Source organism: Quercus lobata, chromosome 7, assembly GCF_001633185.2.
Source record: "Quercus lobata isolate SW786 chromosome 7, ValleyOak3.0 Primary Assembly, whole genome shotgun sequence".
NCBI lineage: Eukaryota > Viridiplantae > Streptophyta > Magnoliopsida > Fagales > Fagaceae > Quercus > Quercus lobata.
In genome coordinates, this window is record NC_044910.1 from 47,664,836 (window position 1) to 47,689,538 (window position 24,703).

At 36.1% G+C, this 24,703-nt stretch overlaps 2 protein-coding genes and 1 pseudogene across 2 annotated transcripts; 2 read left to right on the forward strand and 1 right to left on the reverse strand.

The window, feature by feature from the left end:
- The first annotated feature begins 8,115 nt into the window (after positions 1 to 8,115).
- LOC115954021 lies at positions 8,116 to 12,467 on the forward strand (annotated as a pseudogene).
- A 3,377-nt stretch (positions 12,468 to 15,844) lies between these two features.
- Positions 15,845 to 19,608, reverse strand: LOC115952591 (putative disease resistance protein At1g50180). The gene has a single exon (XM_031069764.1). It carries the CDS (start codon positions 18,857 to 18,859, stop codon positions 16,256 to 16,258), a length of 2,604 nt encoding a protein of 867 aa, XP_030925624.1. The 5' UTR covers positions 18,860 to 19,608; the 3' UTR covers positions 15,845 to 16,255.
- Positions 19,609 to 21,262: 1,654 nt separating this feature from the next.
- Positions 21,263 to 22,239, forward strand: LOC115952151. The gene is made up of 2 exons (XM_031069228.1): positions 21,263 to 21,946; positions 22,084 to 22,239. Exons 1-2 carry the CDS (start codon positions 21,263 to 21,265, stop codon positions 22,237 to 22,239), a joined length of 840 nt encoding a protein of 279 aa, XP_030925088.1.
- Positions 22,240 to 24,703: the final 2,464 nt, after the last annotated feature.

Sequence of the window (24,703 nt, forward strand, 5' to 3'; positions counted from 1 at the left end):
CCTTTGCTTCTTGCCTAGTAGGACAGCACAAATTTATTATCCCACCTGCATCCATATTAAGACACACAGTAAACAAAAGCAAACATACAAAACACATAATCTTTCATGCAGTTGTTTAATTTCTCTAAACAAATGCAAGTTTATGTTAATGTCTCAAATTCAATTAGTAAACACTATGATACACACCTATTCCAAACTTAAACACGCAACTAATTCTACCAATACATGTAACCTTGCATAACTCAAGTTTGTGTCCATAACTCTCAACTTTCTTGGCCCTAAAACCCATCCCAACAATTTGCATTAAACAATCACCGCCCAGAAAAATTATCTATTATTATTAGCAAAATTTTCCCATAATTTCTATTTAAAAAATGCTTCCACCATTACCATGTATTTCCAAATAAGTTCTCACGCAACTTGTAGGCTTATTAATTAGTAATTAGCTATCTGCATATATCATAGAATACTTTCAACCTAGCAATAATGATAACACAAATCGTAAGAAATCCTACCTAATTATGCTACTATTTCAGGGAGTACAAATAAACATAGATCTTGTGTGACTTCCATGGAGAAGTTCTCTGCTAGAGTGCTAGCATTCTTCAAAATGGGCTTCCAAATTCTTAGATGTGTCTGTAACATGAACATTACTCTAAATAGGTGAGTAAACAAAGCATCATAAACAATAAACTATACACAAAGTACATACGATATAGAAAACTAACCATGGCATCGAGATTGACCTCAATCCTAAATTTGAATCTGCCACAAACATCACTACCAGTTATTTTTCACAACAAAAGTTTCAAATTAAAAGCTTTAAAGGTCCTATGGAAGAACAAATTTTTTCAATTTTTTTTATTTATTATAAAAAAGAAGAATGTAGTGCCAATTTAACAGGATATATCACTACTTGTAATTTGGAAAGCAAAAAATAACAAATTATAGTCTAACTCATTTATCCTAAAATTTTCAAACACATGCTAACAAATAGATATTGATATAAAATATTCACCTTGTAACAAAACTTAATAAGTCTCAAACACACATCTTTAATAGCTTTAAATGAATTTGTCATAATTGTATTTAAGTTATGGCTCAAGCAATAAGAGGCAGCAAATATGATTCCATAAAAAACTATTATCTTCTTGTCTAATAATGTTTAGGAGGGTTGTCGCCTTGAATTCAACTAAATTCTCTCAAATCATATTTAACAACCAAGAACGAAACCGTAAATCATATTTAACATTCCAAATTATAGAACAAAATAAAAACTTACAGGTAATGTTTGCGGAGAGAATCTGGTCAGATGGTAAAGTCTCAAAATCAAAAACTTTCTGCCACTAAAGGAGTTGGTGGCTGGTGCCTGTGGACTATAGTTTAGGGGCTTGAAGGTAGAGAAGGGACAAAGATTGGAGGCAAGGGAACGTGTATGTAGAGAGAGGCATGGAGGAAATTGTGCGTTTGAAGATGGAAATGGGACTATGTGAAGAAGAAGAGAGGGAGTTTGATGAGTTTGCGTTACTGTGTTTGGGTTTAAGGGGGAGAGAGTTTTTTTTTTTCATCGGGTTTTGGTTTTGGGGAGAATGAAATTTTTGGTTTTAGCCTCTTTTTACGCTTTGAGCTTTGTTTTTTAAGGGCTGAAAATTTTGGGTTTTGTTTTTTTCCTTTTTGATAATGCCAGTTTTTTTTTTAGTCTTAAAAAGTTTTTTTTTTTTTTTTTCCTTTTTGATAATGCCGGTTTTGAAATTTTTGGGTGTTTTTTTTTTCCTTTTTGATAATGCCAGTTTGAAATTTTTGGGTGTTTTTTTTTTTTTCCTTTTTGATAATGCCGGTTTTTTTTTAGTCTTAAAAAGTTTTTTTTTTTTTAATACTATGCTGACGTGGAAAATTGTGGAAACTTCAAAAGCTTCGGTTTTATATATATATATATAGATTATAGCTGAATAAAGTTTATTCAGGCTCACTTTTTACTTCTCAGATTATGTGTCACAGTTTTATTGATTGACCTGCCAAAAAAAAAAATATATATATATATATATATATATCATTTGCCTATACTAATTCTCAATTTCATATTTCTATTTGATCAATCAATTTTTCTAATTTTCATTTGTCTGGACTAATTCTCAATCTCATTCATTTCAGTCAAATTTTCTAATTTACCGAATAGTGTGTGAGTTTGCTAGTAGTGCTTAGTTGGAATTGTGGCTGACTATTCTCTTAGAATTAGACCCAGCAAAATTGGACTCAAACTTGTTAACCTGTATTCGATTCATAGGAAAAACAATCAATCTATACACAGCCCATTTTTAAAGAAAGGATTTTATAAAAACATGCTTATATATATTTTTATTTGAAAGTAATATGTAAAATTGGTTGGGTTCCAGTTAACTCAACTGGTAAAATCTTTGATGGTTATATAAGAGATCTAGGGTTCAATCTCCATCTACACCAAAACTGATTGGTGTCTTGGTCTGATAATAAAGAATTATTATCAGGAACGGATGACATAGGTTGAAACTCGCTCTTAGAAAAAAAAATATATATATAATTGGATGTTCTCTTGGTAGAAAGAGAATTACAATTGGCCTTTTGAACTCTCTTTAATAGCATGATATCTATTAAGTATTCCAATAGTCGTAGTTATTTATGAATTAGCTTTTAGTATTGGTCTCCTTCTCCAAAAAAAAAAAAAAAAAAAAAAAAAAAGCTTTTAGTATTGGTGATATTTACTATTTATGGTGATGATATCTATTTATGGTCCATGACATATAGTATTTTTTTTATTCTTTTGTTTATAATGATAAATTGATATTATCATTAGTGAATTATAGGGTACATAAACTTAAGAATTTATATATTATCTAAATTTCATGTTTGAATATTTGTTGTTCGTTCTTCCATTGGTATTAAAATGAAGACAAAGATAATATGGTCATATTATTATTATTATTTTTTCCGTGCATGTGATAAAATACGGGTCAACATATAACTTAATTCATTCTCAAAAAACATATAACTTAATTGACTTGACATACCTGCAACCCATTTAAAATTACCTTTTCTTTTTTTATTTTTTTTTTATTTTTTTTATACCTAAACCCAATCTGTCCCATAAACCAACCCAACCGGTTTTCCAAGTCAAACTACTAGAATAAAAAATGTATTCTTTTGTTGGGGTAGTCCGTTTTATTTGCTTTAATTTGGCTATGCATCCTTATGTTGTCAGCCATGCTTAATCACTTATAATTTGTGCTAATTATTAGATTAATCTAAAATTGTATAAGTCGTAATTTAAAACTTGGGGTCTCAATCAATACCTAGATTGGATTAAGCTTATCTCACAATTGGTATTATAGTATGGTGCACTATTTTTGTGGATTAAATTCTTTAGTGTGATCCTTGAGCTCTTATTTGCCATCTTTGTATGCTTCTTTTTAAACTTTATATCTCACAAACATAGGGTATAGTTTCACCGTATAATAATTGCTTGAAATCTAAATCCGAAAATAATAATCATACTCTCACACAATTTATAAACTTTTTACATCAATTGTTCTTTTTAAAAATGCGTACATAATTAAGGGCATCAATTGTAAATATCGGGTAAAAAAGGGTGTGTGAAAGAATATTTACCAATTTTCAAATGCAATCACATAACTGTATTAATGTCACGTAGAAGTCTCGAACATGTTATAACTTAATTAACTGGTTATGTAGGCTTGTTAAAATCTTCTAGAACACCCATTTGGATAAAAGATTGATTTGGAGTGGGAGTCATCAACATTAATTTACTAGAATACTAATTTCATTATAATACTAATTTAGTCAATTACAATGAAATTCCCAATTTTCTTTATTCATCTGTAAAAAGAGCAAAAGAGACTCGTGCATCCAACTCACCAAGCAATTATCAAGGTTTGTCCATTCTTTCTCTCTATTATGTGTTTTGTAATCGATTTCAAAAGCCCTAGTCTTATGAGATTATGGCCTTAGTTGCTCCCTAGTGTGTTTCTTTTTTCTTAGTCAGTCTCTACGGTTTAATTTCTTTCTTTTTTTGGACAAGACCCTAATGTTTAATTTCTAGTAAAATACACTCATGATGTAATTCTTCGATAATAAAATAGGGTAAAAGGGGGGTGAGCATAGTAACTTTCTGGCATTATTATGATATTATCATACTCGTTGGGTCTCTCAACCTTACGAATATATTATGCACACATGAATATATGTTTGTATGTCTTTTTATGAATCAAATTTCTTTCTTCATTTTGAGTTCTTTTTGTTAAATATGTATATTTTTTAAATTCATAAAATTTTTCCTTCTTTTAGAGATAGTTGAGGAACATAAATAACGTTTCTTTAATGTTTAATATTTTTTTTTTCGGTTCCATGTTTTGAATAATAATAATAATAATAAGAAGAAGAAGAAGAAGAAGAAGAAGAAGGATTACTATTAATAATAATAATGATGATGATGATGATTATTAGTGGCGGCGCCACGTTCAGGCCAGGGTGTTCCCAAGAACACCCTGACCTAAAAAAAAAATTATATACAATAATTAAAAAAATATATATTTGTTTACCTTTAAAAAAAAAATTAGGAACACTCTGAACCAAAATTAGGAACACCCTCAACCAAAAAGGGATTCCGGGCCGAAACAAAAAATCTTGATTTCCCATACAAAATAATGAAAATATAAAACTATAATCCAAACAAAGCAGATACAAATCAGTAATGGAGGTTGAGGAGACGTTGTACTGGGTAGAGGCAACTTGAGAGGGGAGCATGGAGGTGCTATTAGGGATGAACGATGCTTGTTGAAAGAAGCAAGGTGGTGGCATAAAACGATGCTTAAAGAGAACATTGAGAGAGAAGAAAAATTGTGACTAAGAAATAAGGATGAAGAAAGAAAAGAAGAAAGAAAAGAGGAAAGTAGATCTGAAGAAAAATCTAGAAGAGATGGGATATGTAAAGCACGTGTGAAGGAGGGTTAAAGCAAAAATGACACATAAGTTAAAATAAAAAATTAAAAAATTAAAAAAAAAAAAAAAAAAAGCCTTGGAGGTTTTTGGATCTATAGGTCCATTGCTTTCTTTGGGCCGTTCTGTGCTTGTAAAGCTCCTGGGCTGGGTTTCTTTTTGTTTTTTCTTTTGTTTGATTTTTTTTTTCCTGATTAATATACTTCTACTATTTCAGTCAAAAAAATAAAGACACGACGGAGAAAACAAAGGAAAAGGGAAAAAAAGTTATTAAAAATTAAATTAAATTAAAGGGCGGGCCTTGGTTTATGGTTTGGGTTTTGACATGGGTATAATTTAGGCTTGGGTTTATCACTTGATTGGCTCACTCGACCCTTAATTACATTATACATATTAATTATACAAATAACAAATTATAGAAGACAATTAATAAACAAATTAAACAACTAAATTATGTTATGCTAAACAATAATAAAACATTACATTATAAAAGACAAACAAATTAAATTATGTTAGGTTAAATAATAATTAATAATTTTATAATTAATGAAACAACAATATAACAAATTATAGTTTATAAAAGATAAACAAATTAATGAAATAACTAAATAACAATAATTAATAATTTTATTAATATTTCAAATGAACTTATAGTTTATTGTTTATTCTTTTGCTAGAATTATGAACAAATATTTAATAAGAAAACTACGTAGAAAGCAATTGTAAACTTTATATATTTGCGTGTTTTTTTATTGTTATTGTTGTCAATATACAAAATTTTCTTTTTATTAGATTGTGTAATTTATACTTATTGAGGAACATCCTAAAAAAAATTCTTGGAGTCGCCACTGATGATGATGATATTTATTGTGTTTTGTTGCAAACTATAGAATTTGAATAGAATATTGAATCCATCCATGCTAAGATTTCTGGTGCCAATATTCATTAAAAAAAGAAAAAGAAAGGATTTCTTTTGGAAAATTGGTCTCCTATTCATCAAGTAGTATATTTATTTTGTTTTGTTTGAACTTTAAAGTGTTGACTGTTAAGGGTGTAGCTAGCCTTGATATATATAATTTTACAAGCCAAAATTGATATATATTGTCATGGTTTTACTCACGCATGTCTTTAGACTATCCATTTATAAATCATTTAAAAAAATTTTAATGAGAAAATGAATCCTGCCCTTGTTCAAAAGATTGCACTGAAGTTGCTAGCAGTTTGTTTTATTGCAAAATTTGTTGGCAATTAGCTGAAGAACCTATTGTCACTCAGTGTGGAGTGTGGACACCTCTATTGCTGGTCTTGTCTATACAGTTGGCTACGATATTACTCTAAATACAGGGAATGCCCAGTTTGTCGTGCAGTCATCAAGGAATACAGATTGGTTCCTCTATATGGAATTGAATCACGGGGAAAAGAAGCAAAAGATTTGGACTACGTACCCAAATTCTGAAAAGTCCATTCCCAATCGCCCAATTGGCCCAAGACCCCCAACTGCCACACCTCCTAATAATCTTGGCTATATGACATTGGTTGCTCTAATTTGCATTTTCTTGATAATCTCAGGTACATATATTTGTAGCTTTGTGAGCGATAAATCTTATAGTAGTGAAAAAGCATATTATGTCACAACTTTTGCTGGTTATCCTGATCAATATTACTTGATTCGACCTCCAAGATTAAATGGTTTAATTTGAACAAGTTAATTATTGTATTAGTTAGCTTGCATTTATTGGTCTAGATACTATTTCAGATATATTTTGCATTCGTTAACAAGACTTTTAATAATCATTTGATTTTTTTTTTTCGTGAAATAAAAAGTGGGATTTTGTTTTTTACAGTGGTGATTTCTCTCTCTTCTTTTTTTTTTTAAAATTTTTTTTTTATTTTTTTTATTGATGTTTGACCTGAACAACTTGACCCAAAGGAAATTAGACCAACTAGTAATTCTCTCATATTTCAAAGAAGGATAATTTAAATTCTATAGACATTAGAAACATTAAGAAGTGTTAGTTACTAGGTTTTTGCCGGTGACATGTAATATAATTGAATTTGATTCTCCATTGGGTTGTTTGGTTTGTATAATGTAAAATTGCGTTGTAATTTTTGCATTCTAATTTCATTTTTGTAGTCATTTTTACATTTGAGCTCTCATTGTGGAACCATTCCTCACACCTCTTTCACCGAAATGCTTTCATGTATTGGTTTCCAAACTTAAGTCGCACTCCGTTCACCCAACATAAATTTGAGAGAGGTTGTTAGAATATAAATCTAATTAACTTAGGCCCATTGCTTTAGGTTTCTTGTATTTTAAAATGCATCTCCCAAAGACACGAACTAGTACCTATATCTAAAGACTTATTGTAAGACTATAAAATTTATCATTCCATTTTTCACAACTATTTATATATCATATTGTAACTAGTTGTCTGTTATTTTCACATGAATCAATAATTTTTTTGTCACTACTTCCAATTTGTTACATTAGAGTCATTTGTATATATTAAGAGGATTCAGAAAATTAGTTATGACTTAAAAAAAGTCAAAAACACCTCTAATCTAATTAGATAATTTTTATTCTTAAAAAATAAAAAATTGGTTTAAAATTGTAATTTAACAAAATTAAAAAAAAAAAAAAAACCACTGGAGAAACTTTTTTCTAATTTTTTTTTCTTAAAAAATAGAGTCTGAATTTAGTAAGGATGTGGTGTAAAACTCATGTTTTACATCATCCAATAAGTAATTGCTACATCAGTATTTTTTACTTAAAATTCAATTCATCCTACCACACTAAATAACATCTTAATAAATTTCTAATTTGGTTCAATTTGTATATGAGTATTAGAATCAATTGGGTATGATTGTACTTATTCTTAAATATGTGATAAGATGATGTGGCGTGTTGAGATTGAAATGGTAAAATATGAGTTTTATACTATATCTTTACAAAATTTAGTTTCTAAATAAATAAATTTAAATTAAAAAATATATTAAACTAAAAAAAAAAAAAAAAAAAAGTCTCAATGAAAAATTAAAGTTGTGTCACAGTAATTGTGTAATTAGATTATCTCATATCTAAAGCCACCTCAACTGATAAAACGAAGCGCCGCCCTTTGCACGAGATATACAAAATATCTGGTTTTGGATAAAGTAACAGACAGCTATGGTTGTTACACTTCGCTTCAAACCTCAGTTCCGAAACTGAGAGACCACAAGTTCCATAATTTCCAACAATGGTGGCTCTAACTCTGAGTCCCACCAAAACCCTTTTCCTCAATTCCCATCTTCTTCACTCCACCTTCAAACCCCACTTCATTAATCCATACGGTACCAAAACTCAAAGTCTCCACAGTTCAAGGTTTCTCTCATTCAACTTAATTACTTGCAAGCTGAAGTCACCTCAAGATATCAAGAACAAGGACAAGGACATATCCAAGAAGATTGTGTTGTCAGAGGCAGCACCGTCACTGGCGGAGAAAGGTGGTGGTGGGGGTGAAGGCAATGGAAATGGGGAGGTTAAAGCAAAGTCAGGAGGTAATTTGATGAGGTTGGTGAAGAGATTCCCCAGAAAGGTTCTGGGGATTTTGTCTAATCTGCCTTTGGCTATTGGAGAAATGTTCGCTGTTGCTGCTCTAATGGCCCTTGGTATGTTGTGTTAGTATTTGTTCTTTTCTCTTTTTGGGAATTGGGTACAGTTGGGGTGTGTGTGTTAGTTAGAAGCTGAGAAATTTGTTTAAATTTCCTTTGGTTTTTGAATACATAGTTTGATATGTAATGCTAGTAGCATGGTTTAGTACTCCAAAAAATTAATTTTCATACTCTTTACTTGTACACAAAATTGCCACTGATAGAGTTCAAATATTATGACACTAGGTCTTAAAAGTGTAGAAATTTATGATGTGAGGAAGAAAAGAGAGGAGAGAAGAGAGAAAACATGATAGTTTACGTGGTTTGGCCTTGTGGCCTACATCCACGGGACAAGAGTCCAAAACACTACATTTTCTATTATACCTTTCTTGATAATACATTGCCATGGAATCCTTATTTATGATGAAGAGTATATGCAAAAGACAATGTCAATTTAAATTTGAATTGCGCATTGATTGCATAAATCCCATGATTTTCTCTAGCAAACAACTTCTTCATTTATTAACCAATCCCATTATATTCTCTGGCAATTAATAACTTGATTTGGTCTTCAATAATTGGACAGTGAATTATAATTTCCAACAAAAAGACCTAGGATATGAGATTTTACGACATAAAGGGATGGCCATATTGTCAAACTGCTTTAGCTTCATAAAGTATTCTGTAATTTTGCCCTGATGTGTTATAATTAGAAATTGGTCTTGTATGTATGTGATGCTTCTACAGGTACTTTCATTGATCAAGGTGAAGCTCCAGACTTCTATTTTCAAAAGTACCCTGAAGACAATCCTGTATTGGGATTCTTCACTTGGAGATGGGTTCTAACCCTTGGGTTTGACCACATGTACTCATCTCCTGTTTTTCTTGGAACAGTAGTTCTCCTGGGTGCATCGCTCATGGCTTGCACTTACACAACACAGATACCCCTGGTTAAGGTCGCAAGATGGTCTAATTGAATGATTCATATTATTATTTATTATTTTGCTTTCTCATATTTAGGTCCTCTTTGGCTAAGAATGAATTGGAGAAACCTTTCAATCACAGAACTTGGTTGATATTTATATATGCAGATGGAATTTCTTAGACTCTTCTGAGGCTATCCGCAAGCAGGAATATTCAGACACTCTACCTAGAGCATCAGTTCAAGATTTAGGTGTTCTTCTGATGAGCAGGATATGAGGTCATACAATCTTATTATTGCTTGCTTTATTTTCTTTCTCATTCTCATTTTGTGTATGTGTGCACACATATGTTTCTTTTTTCCTTTAATTTAAGTGGTGTAAGTTTTTGTTTCCATACATTCATCCCTTTTCTACCCTTAAAACAAAAGCTGATGCATGTTCTTTTGGCTAGACTTGCATTTTACCAGCTCAAGGTATGGAATTCTGATATTAGCTTTTACTAATGATGTCCTACATGCAATCTGTTGTTGGTTGCTGTAGGTATTCCTGAAAGGACAATCTTTATATGCCTTTAAGGGGCTTGCTGGTCGGTTTTCCCCTATTGGAGTACATTTAGCAATGCTACTCATAATGGCCGGTGGAACTCTTAGTGCAGCTGGGAGCTTCAGAGGTTCAGTCACAGTTCCACAGGGACTGAATTTTGTTGTTGGAGATGTATTAGGCCCAACGGGGTTTCTCTCTACTCCCACTGATGCTTTCAATACTGAGGTTCATATCAACAGATTCTACATGGATTACTATGACAGTGGAGAGGTAGATGTTGATTTTGTTTTGGCATCAGTGAAAAACCATAAGGGGAAAAACCTTATTACGAGTTTATTAGTTCTGCATCAAATTCTTAATTTAATCAAAGGCTTCCTGTCAATTTTTTTATAGGAAAAAATTCATTTTTTTTTCTCTGACTGTATTTTTCAATGGGACCCTTCCCTAAGTCGTTAATCCAATGGATGAGAGTGAGTAAGTCTTCATGAGTTCTTCAATAGGGATCCCTATAGCTGATTTGAAATATGTTCCTTTAGTAATCTCTATAGTGATGGCCCCTCTTAGTTTTCTTACTCATTGCTAGACATTTTTTGTGTTCTTTCTTTGGATTTATAGGTGTCCCAGTTTCACACTGATCTTTTGCTCTTTGACCTTGATGGGAAGGAGAAAATGAGGAAAACAATTAGTGTAAATGATCCTTTAAGGTATGGTGGAGTCACTATATACGAGACAGATTGGAGTTTTTCAGCACTGCAAATACTTAAGGATGATGAAGGACCTTGTAATCTGGCAATGGCACCCCTAAAGATCAATGGAGAAAAGAAGCTTTTTGGGACTTTCTTACCAGTTGGAGATGCTGAATCGCCTAATGTAAAAGGAATGTATGTATTTTTCCACCACTATGCACACTTGATATAAGATATATGTATTCCAATTATATTAGCTCACTCTCTTAAGGTTATGGGAAAAATGTATGTTGTCCATATAGCCATGTATTTTCCCTTCATTCTAAATTCCTTTCCCTTTTTCATTTGGATTCAGATCAATGCTTGCTCGTGATCTACAATCAGTTGTCATATATGATCTGGAAGGTAAATTTTCTGGAGTTTGACGGCCTGGCTCTAAGCTCCCGATTGACATAGATGGTTCAAGAATTGTTATTGTAGATGCAATAGGCAGCAGTGGCCTTGACCTGAAGGTGACGACTCAAAATAACTGCTGTACTAAACAATATAGGATTTTCTTTGACAATTTATTTGTATTTGTGTTGGAGCTAAACATGGTTTTTTCTCAGACTGATCCTGGGGTGCCAATTGTTTATGCTGGATTTGGTGCTTTAATGCTCACAACTTGCATCAGTTTTCTATCTCATTCACGGGTAAAACATCTTTTTACATGATAAGGGTTGGCTGTATATGTTTCAAAAATAGTAATTATATACCTGAATTATAAAGGTTCATAATAATGTTGTATTTGGTCATACTGATCTGGCTATAGTTGCAATTTACATATATATAAATTGAGTGGGTTCTAATTAACTCAACCGGTAAAGTCTCTTGTTATCGAATAAGAGATTTGGAGTTCAAACCCTGCCTACATCAAAAATTGATTAGTGTTGTTACTTAAGAATATATATTAAATTGGAATGTGGTTCTGGACTTAAGAATGGTGATAAAAAAAAAATTAATAAATTGAATTTCTTGCATCATTACTTTTACACTGTAAGGGTGCAATGTGTTTAAATTTCTGTTTTTTCTTTTTAATTAATTCTACTTTTGGTTTGATATTGCCATAATTGAAACCATGATTCCAATTTAATCCATACTCATCTGTTCCACTATTTTCTTTCTTGAACATCCAAAAGATTTGGGCCTTACAAGATGGAACTATGGTTATCGTTGGAGGAAAAACTAATCGAGCAAAGGCTGAATTTCCAGAGGAGATGGACCGCTTGCTTGATCGGGTTCCAGAAATAGTTGAATCATCTCGTTCCAAGGAACCTGATAAAGTTAGTGGCTAGTTTATGAGGCATTTTTGATGGAAAGAAAGAACACTTGTAGTGGGATGATAGATGCAATCTTAAACTTTGAAGTAAAGTAGAGAGGTGGCTTGAATACAATCTGACATCCAGATCTCAAATTAAGGGCACCACTCCATCCCAATTGAACAAAAGTTTGGCGCAGAAGGTGAATTTGTCTTTCCAAATATATAGTTGCAGGCCTTTTTCAGCTCATATTGCAGATTCCACAGCCAGGTTTTGAGAAACAGTTTTACAGTCTTTTTCTGCTGAATTGCTTATCCTCCAATTATTTTACTTACCATACAAGATGTAAATTTCAGACTGAAAAGAATTTCATAAATACAATATCATTTTTTACTGCCTCTAGGTCTACATTCCATTATTTTTTTGTGATTGAAGGGATGTTGTTTGATAATTCAGACTCTAAAGATTGAGAGTTTATCACTGCCCTATTTTTATTAAAACTTTTTTCTTTGATTGAAGGGATGTTGTTTGATAATTCAGACTCTAAAGATTGAGAGTTTATCACTGCCCTATTTTTATTAAAACTTTTATCTTTGATTTCCTAGATGGTTGATAAATTTCTTTCCTCATTTTAAGTACTCATGATATTGGAGTCAAACATATTTTTCTAGTATTTGATAATTTGTATTTTCCAATTGGAGTTGTGACGAGCTTGTACTTGAGTAGCACTGGGTGCTAACTAGCCGAAGTTTGATAATTGCAGAGAAGTTGTGGACTAAAAATAGACGTGTACAAGCCCATTGTATGATCTAGTCAAGCCCGAAGTATGTTGTATTATCCTTATTCAGGTTCTTTCTACTAAGAATCCCGATGTTATTTGTATTAAAAAACCTAAGCCATTTTTGTAGTGCAAGTAACAAGTCCATTAAATTGAATCACGGTAATTCCATGTTTCTCTTGAATTTTTAATTCTCTTCATATATTTTTTCCATTTACTTTAACAATTAAAAAGTAAGTATTTAATGTCAACCAAATTTATAAAATCATCAATAAAGGTCTGTAATTACATACCTATTATATCTCAGCATGCTTGTGAAACATGTCCTAACATCTTCAGGAAAAAAAAAAAAGAAAAAAAAAAAAAATTAGAGGACCATCACTTTCCATCATACATGTGGGGCAAATTATACAGAGCAATAAACTAAACGCCAGGAATTTCAACAACTTTGTTGTACTAGGATTATACATTTTCTCATGTGTGTGTGTGTGTTAAGATGTTTCTCATGGACATATCAAGTGAGCTAGCTTTTTGCACTTCTTTATGAAAGTTCTAATTCCATTCTTTTTCATCTCCTAATACAACAATGATGGAGCTCAATTATCAAATCTTGTTTGATAATTTTTTTGGAATCATACAATGTAATTAACTACTTGGTTCATAAATTATTTAAACAAGAGCAAATAGAAAGAAGCCTAGTGAGTTACAATTGAACGTTTTCATGCTCGGTTCACTCATTCTGAGATGAGTGATATACATCATAACATAAAGAAAAAAGATTGTTAAGCATTGGAAAAAAAAAAGGACTAACAAAATAGTGCAATAATAGACATCCATAAAAAGGGCATTATGGCAGAGTAACTGACCGACTCCAATAAGTAATTAATAATAACTAGTTTTGAGTACAATCACAAGCAGAATTCACTATCAAAACAAATGCCTAATTCATTGATGCATTGCGTTCCCTTTCCAAGATATCTTTGAAGAATCATCTTAAAGACAAAACTAACATCTAGATATTATGTTTAATGTTTGTGTTTGTCCAAGCTTTTTATGATTTTTTTTTTTTTTTTTTTTTTTTTGAGAAAGAAACTGATGGATTTTATTAATAAAATTCAACTACATCCAATTGTAAAATCGAACCAATATGAGATGGGACATCTTCCATCCATACTTGAAAATCTGGTATGCATAATGCATTTTTAGCTAGACTATGAGCAACCCCATTGTCGTTTCTCTTAATGTGAGAATACAACAATCCTTCTCTACGAACATGTGAAAACCTAATACAATGAAATAACCTTGCAAAACATTTAACATCACGACTAAGTAAACCAAAGGATTCCAAAGACTGTGAATCTGCATTCAAAGCATTCATTGCAATCTCTAAAACTCCCTCTGGAGTGACATCTTCCAAACTTAGATCAGCATCTAACTGTAAAGCCTTCGATATAGCCAAAGTTTCAAGCTCTATAACAGTTAAGGGGAAAGGGATGATTCCGACCATGTGTGCCAAGCCTTTTCCTTGGCATTCTCGGATGATCACTCCAATCACTGCCCTATCTTCTACTTGAAACATTGTATCGATATAATTTTTGGCTATGTTTGTGAGCTGGTTTGGATTGCACCAAGGTTGGTTTATTCTGACTGGAATCCGATATGTCCATATTGACCAAACTGTGACCGAGAACCACTCTATATTCTATTTCATTTTGATCATCCATGACAGCCCCTCTTTGAAGTCCATGAATGTTGCTTCCACATTAGAACAGTGAGGAGAGAGACTACACATTGAAGCATTTATTTTTCCTGCCACTTCATGAGGGAAGTTATGAATTTTCTCATGTTCCCCTTCCCTGCTAGCTGTGCTCGTATGTCCTGCCTCCTTAGTACCCGTTATATCAAACTTCCTTATTTCCTTTTCAAAAACTGAGAGTTGTGAAAGGAATAAATCACCTTGGCATTTATTTTCAGAATGTGATTTAGGGAATAAATGATCATGGCAATTAATTTCGGAAATTGATTGAGAGAATAACAGATTTGGCTTCTCTTGGTTTAGCACGTTTCTTGCCTCAGATTCCCTTTCCTTATCAGTTACGGATTTTGAATTTGTAACGGATTTGGAATTAATGTGATCCCCTGAATTTCCGATTTCCATAATTGCTTCGCCTTCTCCAGTCCAATCAACCACTGTGCCTGAAAATTCGCCTTCCTGTCGCTGAACTGGCGGAGGTCTCATAGGACGCCTGAAAATTCTCCTACCTATTGTTTCACAGATACTTTCTGCCACAGCCTTATTCATGAATTTGTAGGGGACATCATGTACCCTATGGCTGCCACAAAGCTTGATTTTGAGACCATTTGTAGAACGCCAGATTCTTTTGTAGAGCATCATCTTGAGGAATTTGCTTGTGAGAAATTTTGCTACTAAGATAAATTCACCGGACCAAGCACACCGGTTTGTCTAGCACTCTGTTCACCGAACCAGGCACACCAGTTTGTCTAGTACTCTGTTCGTGAAGACTTATTCTCCCCCCCTGAACCAGTACCTCAATCCCTCAAACTGGACTGCTTTATCGTTTGATTAGAGGTCAAATTCTCCAGACGATTTGAAAAAAACTGAGAGAAAAAACTTAAAGAGGAAACTGCAAAAAGAAACACTGAAGTGTTTCCCCACCCCACAAAGGAAAAAACCCAACAAACCTTAAAATAACCTTGTTATTTTAAGGAGTACAAACTCACCTTCTAAGAGAAGGGACAACTATTCTACTGTTCTAGGAGAAGCACGGAGCTTTCTTAGAAACAGAGAAACTGTATGTATTACCCGTTAAAGTGGTTCTCTTGGTTAATAAAATAATGCCAGCTTTTTATGATTAAAGCAACATTACTTGAATTATATAAAAAAAAGAGGTTCAGTGCCCATTATTTCTGAACCAATGTCTTTCACTTGAAAAAAAAAAATTTAAGAAATTAATATAACATAATTGAATTCAAACATAGACTAATTAAGCTTTTCAATTATTTAGCAGTGTCCCAATTCCAAGATTATACCTTCCTCCAAACTAAAACAGATTTATCACCACAGATCCATAAACAAAAAACAAAAACAAAAACAGTAGAGGCTTAAGTTAACAGCGAGGATAATCATGGAAGAGATGAGTTCAGAGGTGGATAGACTTGGAGTTTACATCCATCCCTCATCTGCAACTGTCGAAGCATCTCTACCAATTTTGAATTGGGATGTAAAACTTCCACATCCCTCAAGGCAGTCAAGCAACATATTTCCTCCACGTGAATCATATCAAACCTGCAACGCTCCAAGACCAAACGTTGAAGCCTTGGCATTGCACCTTTCTCCATAGTCCATCCCATATCAGTTACTTCTCTCATTTTTAAGACTTCGAGTTGTCAAAAACTGCTTTCATCACAATGTAGTGTGAACCAGTTACAATTAACAATTTTGAGTATTCGGAGGTTGGTAAGGCTACCCAACACTTTCCAGATAGATGGAAGATAACCTGTCACATCCAGTAAGGTTATCTTTGTTAGGGTCGACTGGAGTGAACTTGGATTTGAAAGACTAACATAATTACGAAGCTTCAAAGTCTGTAGATGACGCAAGGGATGGATGCTTGACAGCGTCAAAACCAATGATGGTGGCGCATGTAACCCATAAAATCCTAATTTTCTAAGGTTAGGAAATCTGGCCTGGGCAAAGAGACTCTCAGTTTTGTCGTAATTTAAAGATATACCAGTGAGGACTTGAAGATTGGGTAAACCCGCTTCATTGTCAGGTCTAGGTAGATATGTTGGCCCATCCAAGTATAAATGTCTTAATTTTTTTAACTTCCATATCCCCTTAGGCAAGCGTTTAATTTCAGAATTTCTCATGTCCAGCGTCTCAAGATTCCAAAGGTTGCATATGGAATCTGGAATGACATAAAACTTACCAGAGGAAATGCTCAAGTACCTCAAATGAACCAGGTTTTCAATATTTTTGGGGATTAAGCAACAAATGCGGACCATATTTCTGAGCTCTACCACCCGAACCAACTTGTTACTTTCACATAGCCATTTCAAGTAGTAGCCTTTGTCAAGAAGATTCTTATGCCCGAAAGCTTCCCCAAAACATGTTACAGAACGACGATTTGAAGGCAAACAAGGGTTGGAAGAAATGTATGGATGGTTGGCAGAGTGGTTGGAAATTCTACGGAATTTGCTCATTTGTGAGAGGTTATCATTAGAACAAACCTCAAGAAACTCTTCGTCAGCACTTTCTGATATACAAAGGTCCCGTAAAAGATCATGGATACGACATGTTCTAACACCTCCATCTAGCCTTTTTGTTGCCACTTGAATCAAGCTTCGATCAATGAGTTCCTCCAAGTAGTCTTCAGCATCGTCCTCCATATTTCTATTCCCAATTTGTCGAATGAATCCCTCGGCTATCCAAAGTCGGATTAGTTGCCTCACTGGTATCTCAAAGTCTTCTGGGTAGATACCAAAGTATAGAAAACATGGTTTCAAGCATTGGGGTAATAGGTGGTAGCTTAGAGCCAATATGTCTATGCAACTTGATCTATCCTCAGTCAGATACGAATTGACATGGCCAACATATTTCGACCATGTTCGATGCGTTTTCTCCTTCTTGGCTAAAAGGCCCCCCAATACCACAATAGCAAGTGGTAAACCATCACAACTTTTCACAATTTCTCTCCCTAGAGTTTCAAGTTCTAGAGGACATGTACCTCCCCTAAACACCTTCTTAGAGAAGAGCTCCCAACATTCATCTTCTTTAAGAAATGGGAGTTCATAAGGGGAAATAGGAGGAATACTATCATTAATACTACTTGCATGTGATGCCACTTCTTTTATTCGGCTAGTGATCAATATTCTACTTCCATTGGAGTTAGTAGGAAAGGCAACACTTACCTCATTCCATACCTCAGTTTTCCAGATGTCGTCCATGACAATTAGGTACCTCTTGTCTTTCAAGCATTCGAGCAACACACTTTTCAATTCATTGTCATCCATATCTTGCCATCCTTCACCATTCTTTTCGTAAATATCTTTCACGAAACCTGACAATGATTTTTTCAATTTATGGTCTCTTATGTGTTCCAAGAACGCAAACAATTCCTTTCTGCATTCTTCATCATTCATTGCCTTGATACCGTTCAAGTCTTCAATTAGTGTCCCTTTCAATTTATCTTCGTTCGTGCTATACTTAGCTTCCAGACCTTGAAGTAATTCCTCTTTTAATTCAACTTTTAACATAAACTTCTTCAGTTTTGGCATTGGTGACACACCCTTCAAAATTTCAAGCAACAGGTCTCTGATTTTATATTCTTGAGAGACATACACCCACCCATAAAAAGAAAAGTGGTTCTTGACATGATTATTGTTGTAGATCTTCCTAGCAAGAGTGGTCTTACCTAAGCCACCCATGCCAATGATTGAAACAACGTTAAGATTCAAACTCCCTTCAATAAGCTGCTTCACCAATACCTCTGAGTCGTGACCAAATCCTACAACTCGAACTTCCTCTACGTATCTCCTGCGCTTGTGCAGCATCTCCTCCATTTCTGCATCTCCTCCAGATGATTCGGCTATTTCCCCTATGCCGTACTTGCTCCTATTATCGTAAATTTCCTTGATGAAATTCTTGATGCTCTCTATCCTTTTTGCAACATCATGAAACAAGATAGCTCGGTCACATGAAAGGATAAACCTCCTCAGCTTGCTTCTTCTCTTGTGCTTTGTCACTGTGATGATGAATGTATCAATAACATCCTCAGCCTCATAAGCTACGTCCCTGATCTGGCTTACTACCTCCTTCAACAACTCATTGTCATGTCGTTTTCCTTCAGTATTTTTGAGGAAGATGTTGATCAGAGACAGCTCATTCTGAAGTAACCTGACTTGATCCTCTACTCCCCCAAGCAATTTTGATTCTTGAGAGAGCAACTGAGTCAGGTTCTGTAACAGGAAACTCACAACACTGTCTGCCATGGCTGCACTGTCTTCTTCCCTTACCCACTTGACTCTACACGAAGAACATGAAACCCACACCCAAACCCAGTTTCATCACCACCACCACCAACGGCAAAACCAGATTCCACTACCATCAACACCACCAACAGCCACACAAAAAATCCAAAAGAATGCATAGGAAACCCATAACCACAACCAAAAATCCAAACCCACCAACAGCCCTCAATCACAATCACAACCTTCCACCAAAAAATCCAAACGAATGTACTAGCAACCTCCACCACTGCCCAAGCCTCACCAACCACAACCAAAAATCCAAACCCACCAACAAACAAATGCACAGGAAACCCAAACCACAAACATAGCAAGCTCAAACTCAGAATCCTTAGATCGGAGACTCAAATCACGAAATTAAACACAGAGATGAGAGAGAGAGGTAAGTTTTATTTGTCTTCTGTTACTCACCCCAGTTAAAAGCAAGGATAAATTTGTATTTTTGCTACTTTTTTTTTTTATGTACCTCTCATCTCAAAATATAAAAAATTAAAAAGTAAAGGAAAAAGAAGATCTAAAAGCTAGGTTTTATCTGGAAATGTGGTGGATGATATTTGCCATTTGATCCATGGATTAGAGTGGGCTAGTATTTGTTGCACAAGGAGGGGTGGAAATAAGGTTGCAAATGTGCTTGCACAACATGCTAGAAATAGTTTAGATGATGATTTGTATTGGATGGAACTCATGGGATATTCTTCTTCACCTGCAATGGAAGTTTTGTATTAAGATGCTTTATTATTATGAATGAATGAATAGTCCGTTCTTAAAAAAAAAAAAAAAAAGCTAGGTTCTATCTAAACCTTTAAAAAAAAATAAAAACCTTTTTAACAAATATTCATTTAGACCTTATAGTTTTAAATAATTTTAATCAAACCATGTAAGTTTAATTTAAACCTCAATATTTGAAATAAATCTCACTTAAACCAACTAGTGATATGACGTATCAGGCCAAAAAAAAAAAAAAAAAAAAAACTGGTGATGTGATGATTATCGGATTAATAGAAAAATATGATAGAATGTTTAAATGAAATCTTTGTAGAAACTTTGAGGTATAAATAAAACATTTTCAAAGTTTAAAATTTAAATAAAAAACTTTAAAAAAAATTTAAATGAAATAATACCCATAAATATTTAAATGAAATAATTACAGATATTTTTTTCTCAGGGGCATAGGGTTGTTGGGAAAGGAAATTCCAGAAGGCTGAAGGAAAGCGTTTTATGTTGACTGTCATGCGGACTTTGAAGTTGGAAATGAAGGGAGGAGGGAAGGCTCCTAATAATGGAGTACTGCTTTCTTTTCCTTGTTTTTTCACTGGTTAGAGACATTACCATATCAATATCCGTTTTACAATGCTGCCGACAGATATTATTTATACTAGCTGTAAACTCACACATTGCGTATGATAATTATCTTATCATGGTTTTATTGATTAATTTTTTTACAATTCAAACTAATTTAATGAAAGGTAATGTATTCGTAATCATATTTTTATTTATTATATGAACTGACAGGAGTGACGATTCTAAGTCCCACTGACGAACATAATGTCAGTGATGAAGGTATCATCCATGACGAGGTCATCAGAAATAACGAAGAGAGCATCATCACTGACGAAAGCAGGGGGTCATTCAATGCAGTCAATCAATGACCTGAGCAGTTACTAAATCAACCAAGCAGACCGTTAGGAGCCTCTTAAAAGTCTCATTACTGGACCAGGGACGTTACTTCAGAGGGCATTTACAGCCCCAACGGCTAGCCCCAAAGGCCTCAGGTATATAACTCTCATAGAACCAACAGAAGGGGATATATGCAAAATTACTCTAGAACTACATTTTTACTCTTAACTGTATATGATTATTATCCTAACTTTGGCATCGGAGACTTCGTGGCAGGCACCACACCGGTGGCCCTCATCAAGCAAACCTTCACATTCTACAGTGGACTCCATCTGCTCACTCTGACTAACGGATTTGTGTTCCATCAGTTTGGCGCCGTCTGTGGGAATCGATTTTTCGGATTCACATTCGAATACGTAGCTTCCATCAATTCTCCATATCCAGATGGAATCCAACCCAGATTCAGCAACCTTGGCCCAGCAAGTTCAAGTCCTTGCAGCCACCATTGAGGAACTCACTAGACAAAACCAGGAAATGAAGCTGCGGCTCCAGCAAGTTCAACAAGCTCAACAGGAAGAAAACCGGTCCAAGGGTAACACGGAGGGAGAGGGGGATAGCCAGTAGAGGGAAATCCCCCGGAGACCAACTACTCCGGACGAACAGAACTCAGATCTTCTTCGGGAAATAAGGAAAGAGATGGACGAACTAAGGAGCGCTATCAAAGAAAAGACAGACCGGAGTGTAGACAAAATGGTAAGGGCTACAGATTCGCCCTTCACTGCAGCAGTACTTGATTGCCCTGTGCCGTCAAAGTTTCGCCTGCCTCAATTAGAGCCATTCGACGGACTCAAGGACCCTCAGGATCATCTTAATACCTTTAAGACGACTCTGGGTCTCCAGCAGCTACCTGACGAGATATTGTGTCGTTCCTTCCCTACGACTCTCAAAGGAGCTGCAAGGGAGTGGTTTACTAAGTTACCAAACTCGTCCATAGACAACTTCGATCAGCTGAGTAGTGCTTTTTTGCGCCACTTCATAGGAGGACAACGCCCAAGGAGACCAGTAGATTATTTACTCACCATAAGACAGGGAGAGAAGGAGACTCTGAGGTCATATGTCAAGCGATTCACACGGGAAACTCTGGAAGTGGACGAAGCTGATGATAAGGTTCAGCTGACGACCTTCAAAGCAGGGTTGAGATCCAGAGACCTTGTGGCCTCTCTTGCAAAAAACCCCCCGAAGACAATGGCTGAGATGCTTCTGAAGGCACAAAAGTATATGAACGCGGAAGATGCTCTAGCTGCCATAAAAGATGCTGAGAGACTAGGGGACAAGTCCAAAGGAGAAGACGACCGCAGAGGGCAAAAGAGAGACAGACCAGAACGTCGGAACAACGACGGGAATAGAAGGAGAGACGACAAAAATCCTCGTCAGGTAAAATTTACTCCTTTGGTTATGCCTGTTGACAAGATTTTCACGCAGATCAAGGACGAGCATTATCTCAAATGGCTCAGGCCATTACACTCGTCCCCCAACGTACGTGACAAGAACAAATATTGCCGGTTCCATAGAGACCACGGTCACAACACAGAAGAATGCAGAGACCTGAAGGATCAAATAGAGGAATTAATACAGAAAGGAAAGTTACAGAAATATGTAAAGAAAGGAGAACATGGCAAGTTCAGAAACGACAACAGGACCCAACACGAATCCTTTACTCGGGATGACGACCATCCGTCCCAGCCTCCACGCAAAGTGATCGGGGAGATAAACACGATCGCGGGAGGACCATCCTCAGGAGGATCATTTAGATCACTCAAAAAAGCATGCCACAGACAGGTGAACAGCGTCCACACCATGCCTCCGTCCAAGCACCGACGAACATACCAAGACATGTCCTTTAATGAAGAAGACGCCAGGGGAGTAAAGCAGCCTCACAACGATCCCCTGGTCATAGTACTGAATATAGAAGGGTTCAATACCAGAAGGATCCTTATTGATAACGGGAGCTCAGCGGATATCATCTACCTCCCCGCCTTCCAGCAGCTGAGGTTGGATCCAAAAAGGCTCCGTCCTTTTGACTCTCCGCTCGTCAGCTTCAGTGGAGACAGGGTCTACCTCAGGGGAATAGTGACTCTGACGGTGACGGCAGGGACCTACCCATTGCAGTTGACCAAACAAGTAGACTTCCTGGTGGTAGATTGCCCTTCGTCCTACAATGTCATCATTGGGAGGCCCACCCTAAACAAGTGGAAGGCGGCGACGTCAACCTACTGTTTGAAGGTGAAATTCCCAACAGACAGAGGCGTGGGTGAAGTGAAGGGTGACCAAGTCCTAGCAAGGGAATGCTATCAAGCCGTACTGGCAAAAAAGGAAAACCACACGTGGACGATTGAAGAAAAAGAGGAGGACGGGATAGAGACCCTGGAAGCGGTAGAGTTGGTAGAAGGAAATGCGGACAAGACGACCAGGATAGGGACGACGCTAAGCCCCGAGATGAGGACGAAACTCATAAAATTCCTTAAGGGGAATCTGGATGTCTTTGCATGGAGTCACGAGGACATGCCAAGCATATCTCCAGGAGTCATCCAGCATAGGCTGAATGTGGACCCCGGCAGGAAGCCCGTTCAGCAACGACGAAGAACCTTCGCTCCAGAACGAGATCAGGCGAGTGCAGAGGAAGTAACCAAACTCTTGACGGCTGGATTCATCCGGGAAGTATATTATCCAGAATGGCTCGCCAACGTCGTCCTGGTAAAGAAAGCAAACGGAAAGTGGAGAATGTGTGTAGACTTTACCGACCTGAACAAAGCATACCCAAAGGACAGCTTCCCTCTACCAAGGATAGACCAGCTCGTGGACTCCACCGCCGGACACAAGCTACTGACGTTCATGGACGCCTTCTCAGGGTACAACCAGATAAAGATGGCTGAAGAAGACCAGGAGAAGACTGCCTTCATCACAAGCCAAGGACTCTACTGTTACAAAGTGATGCCTTTTGGGTTGAAAAACGCTGGAGCTACGTACCAAAGATTGGTAAACAAAATGTTCAGCCAACAGATTGGCAGGAACATGGAAGTATACGTGGACGATATGCTCGTCAAGAGCAAGGAGGAGCTCGCTCACCTGGACGACCTGGAGGAGACTTTTGCAACCCTGAGAAAACACCAGATGAAGTTGAATCCAAGCAAATGTGTTTTTGGGGTAGCCTCGGGTAAGTTCTTGAGATTCATGGTGTCCCAGAGAGGAATAGAAGCAAATCCAGAGAAGGTACGAGCTATCATCGACATGGCTTCGCCCAAGACCGTCAAGGACGTACAAAAACTTACAGGAAGGATAGCAGCTCTGAACAAGTTCGTCTCTAGGGCCACAGACAAATGCCTGCCCTTCTTCAAAACCCTCAAGCAGGCTTTTGCTTGGACCGACGAATGCGAAGCAGCGTTCCAGGAGCTGAAGCAATACCTGAGCAGTCCACCTCTCCTAAGCCCGTCCAAGGGAGGGGAGAACTTATACTTATACCTGGCAGTGTCAGCCTCGGCAGTAAGCGCAGCCTTGATTAGAGAAGAATGCAAGAAGCAACTCCCGGTGTACTACGTCAGCCAAGCCTTTCAAGGAGCTGAGTTCAGGTACCCAAGGATCGAAAAGATTGTGTTTGCACTTGTAGTAGCCTCGCGCAAGCTCAGGCCGTATTTCCAGTCAAATCCTATCCTTGTGATGACGGATCAACCAATTAAGAAATCGATGAACAAACTAGAAGCAGCAGGGAGAATGGTCCAATGGGCAGTCGAACTCAGCCAATTTGACATCGAGTACCATCCAAGAGCAGCTATCAAGGCACAAGCTCTGGCTGACTTCATCGCTGAATTCACTCTGCCAGACGAAGATGGAATTACAGACGAAGTTGATAAATGGACAATACAGACAGATGGTTCGTCAGCCCAAAAGAGAGGGGGAGTAGGGGTCGTCATAACCACCCCCGACGGAGAAGTGATGAAATATGGGGTTCAACTGAAATTTTCAGCCACCAATAACGAAGCCGAGTATGAAGGTATATTGACGGGCCTAAGGCTTGGGAAAGCTCTTGGGGCCAAAAACTTGCTAATCCAGAGTGATTCAAAGCTGATAATCGGACAGATCAGTGGAGAGTACGAGGCAAAGGAAGAAAGGATGCAGAAATACCTTGAACTGACA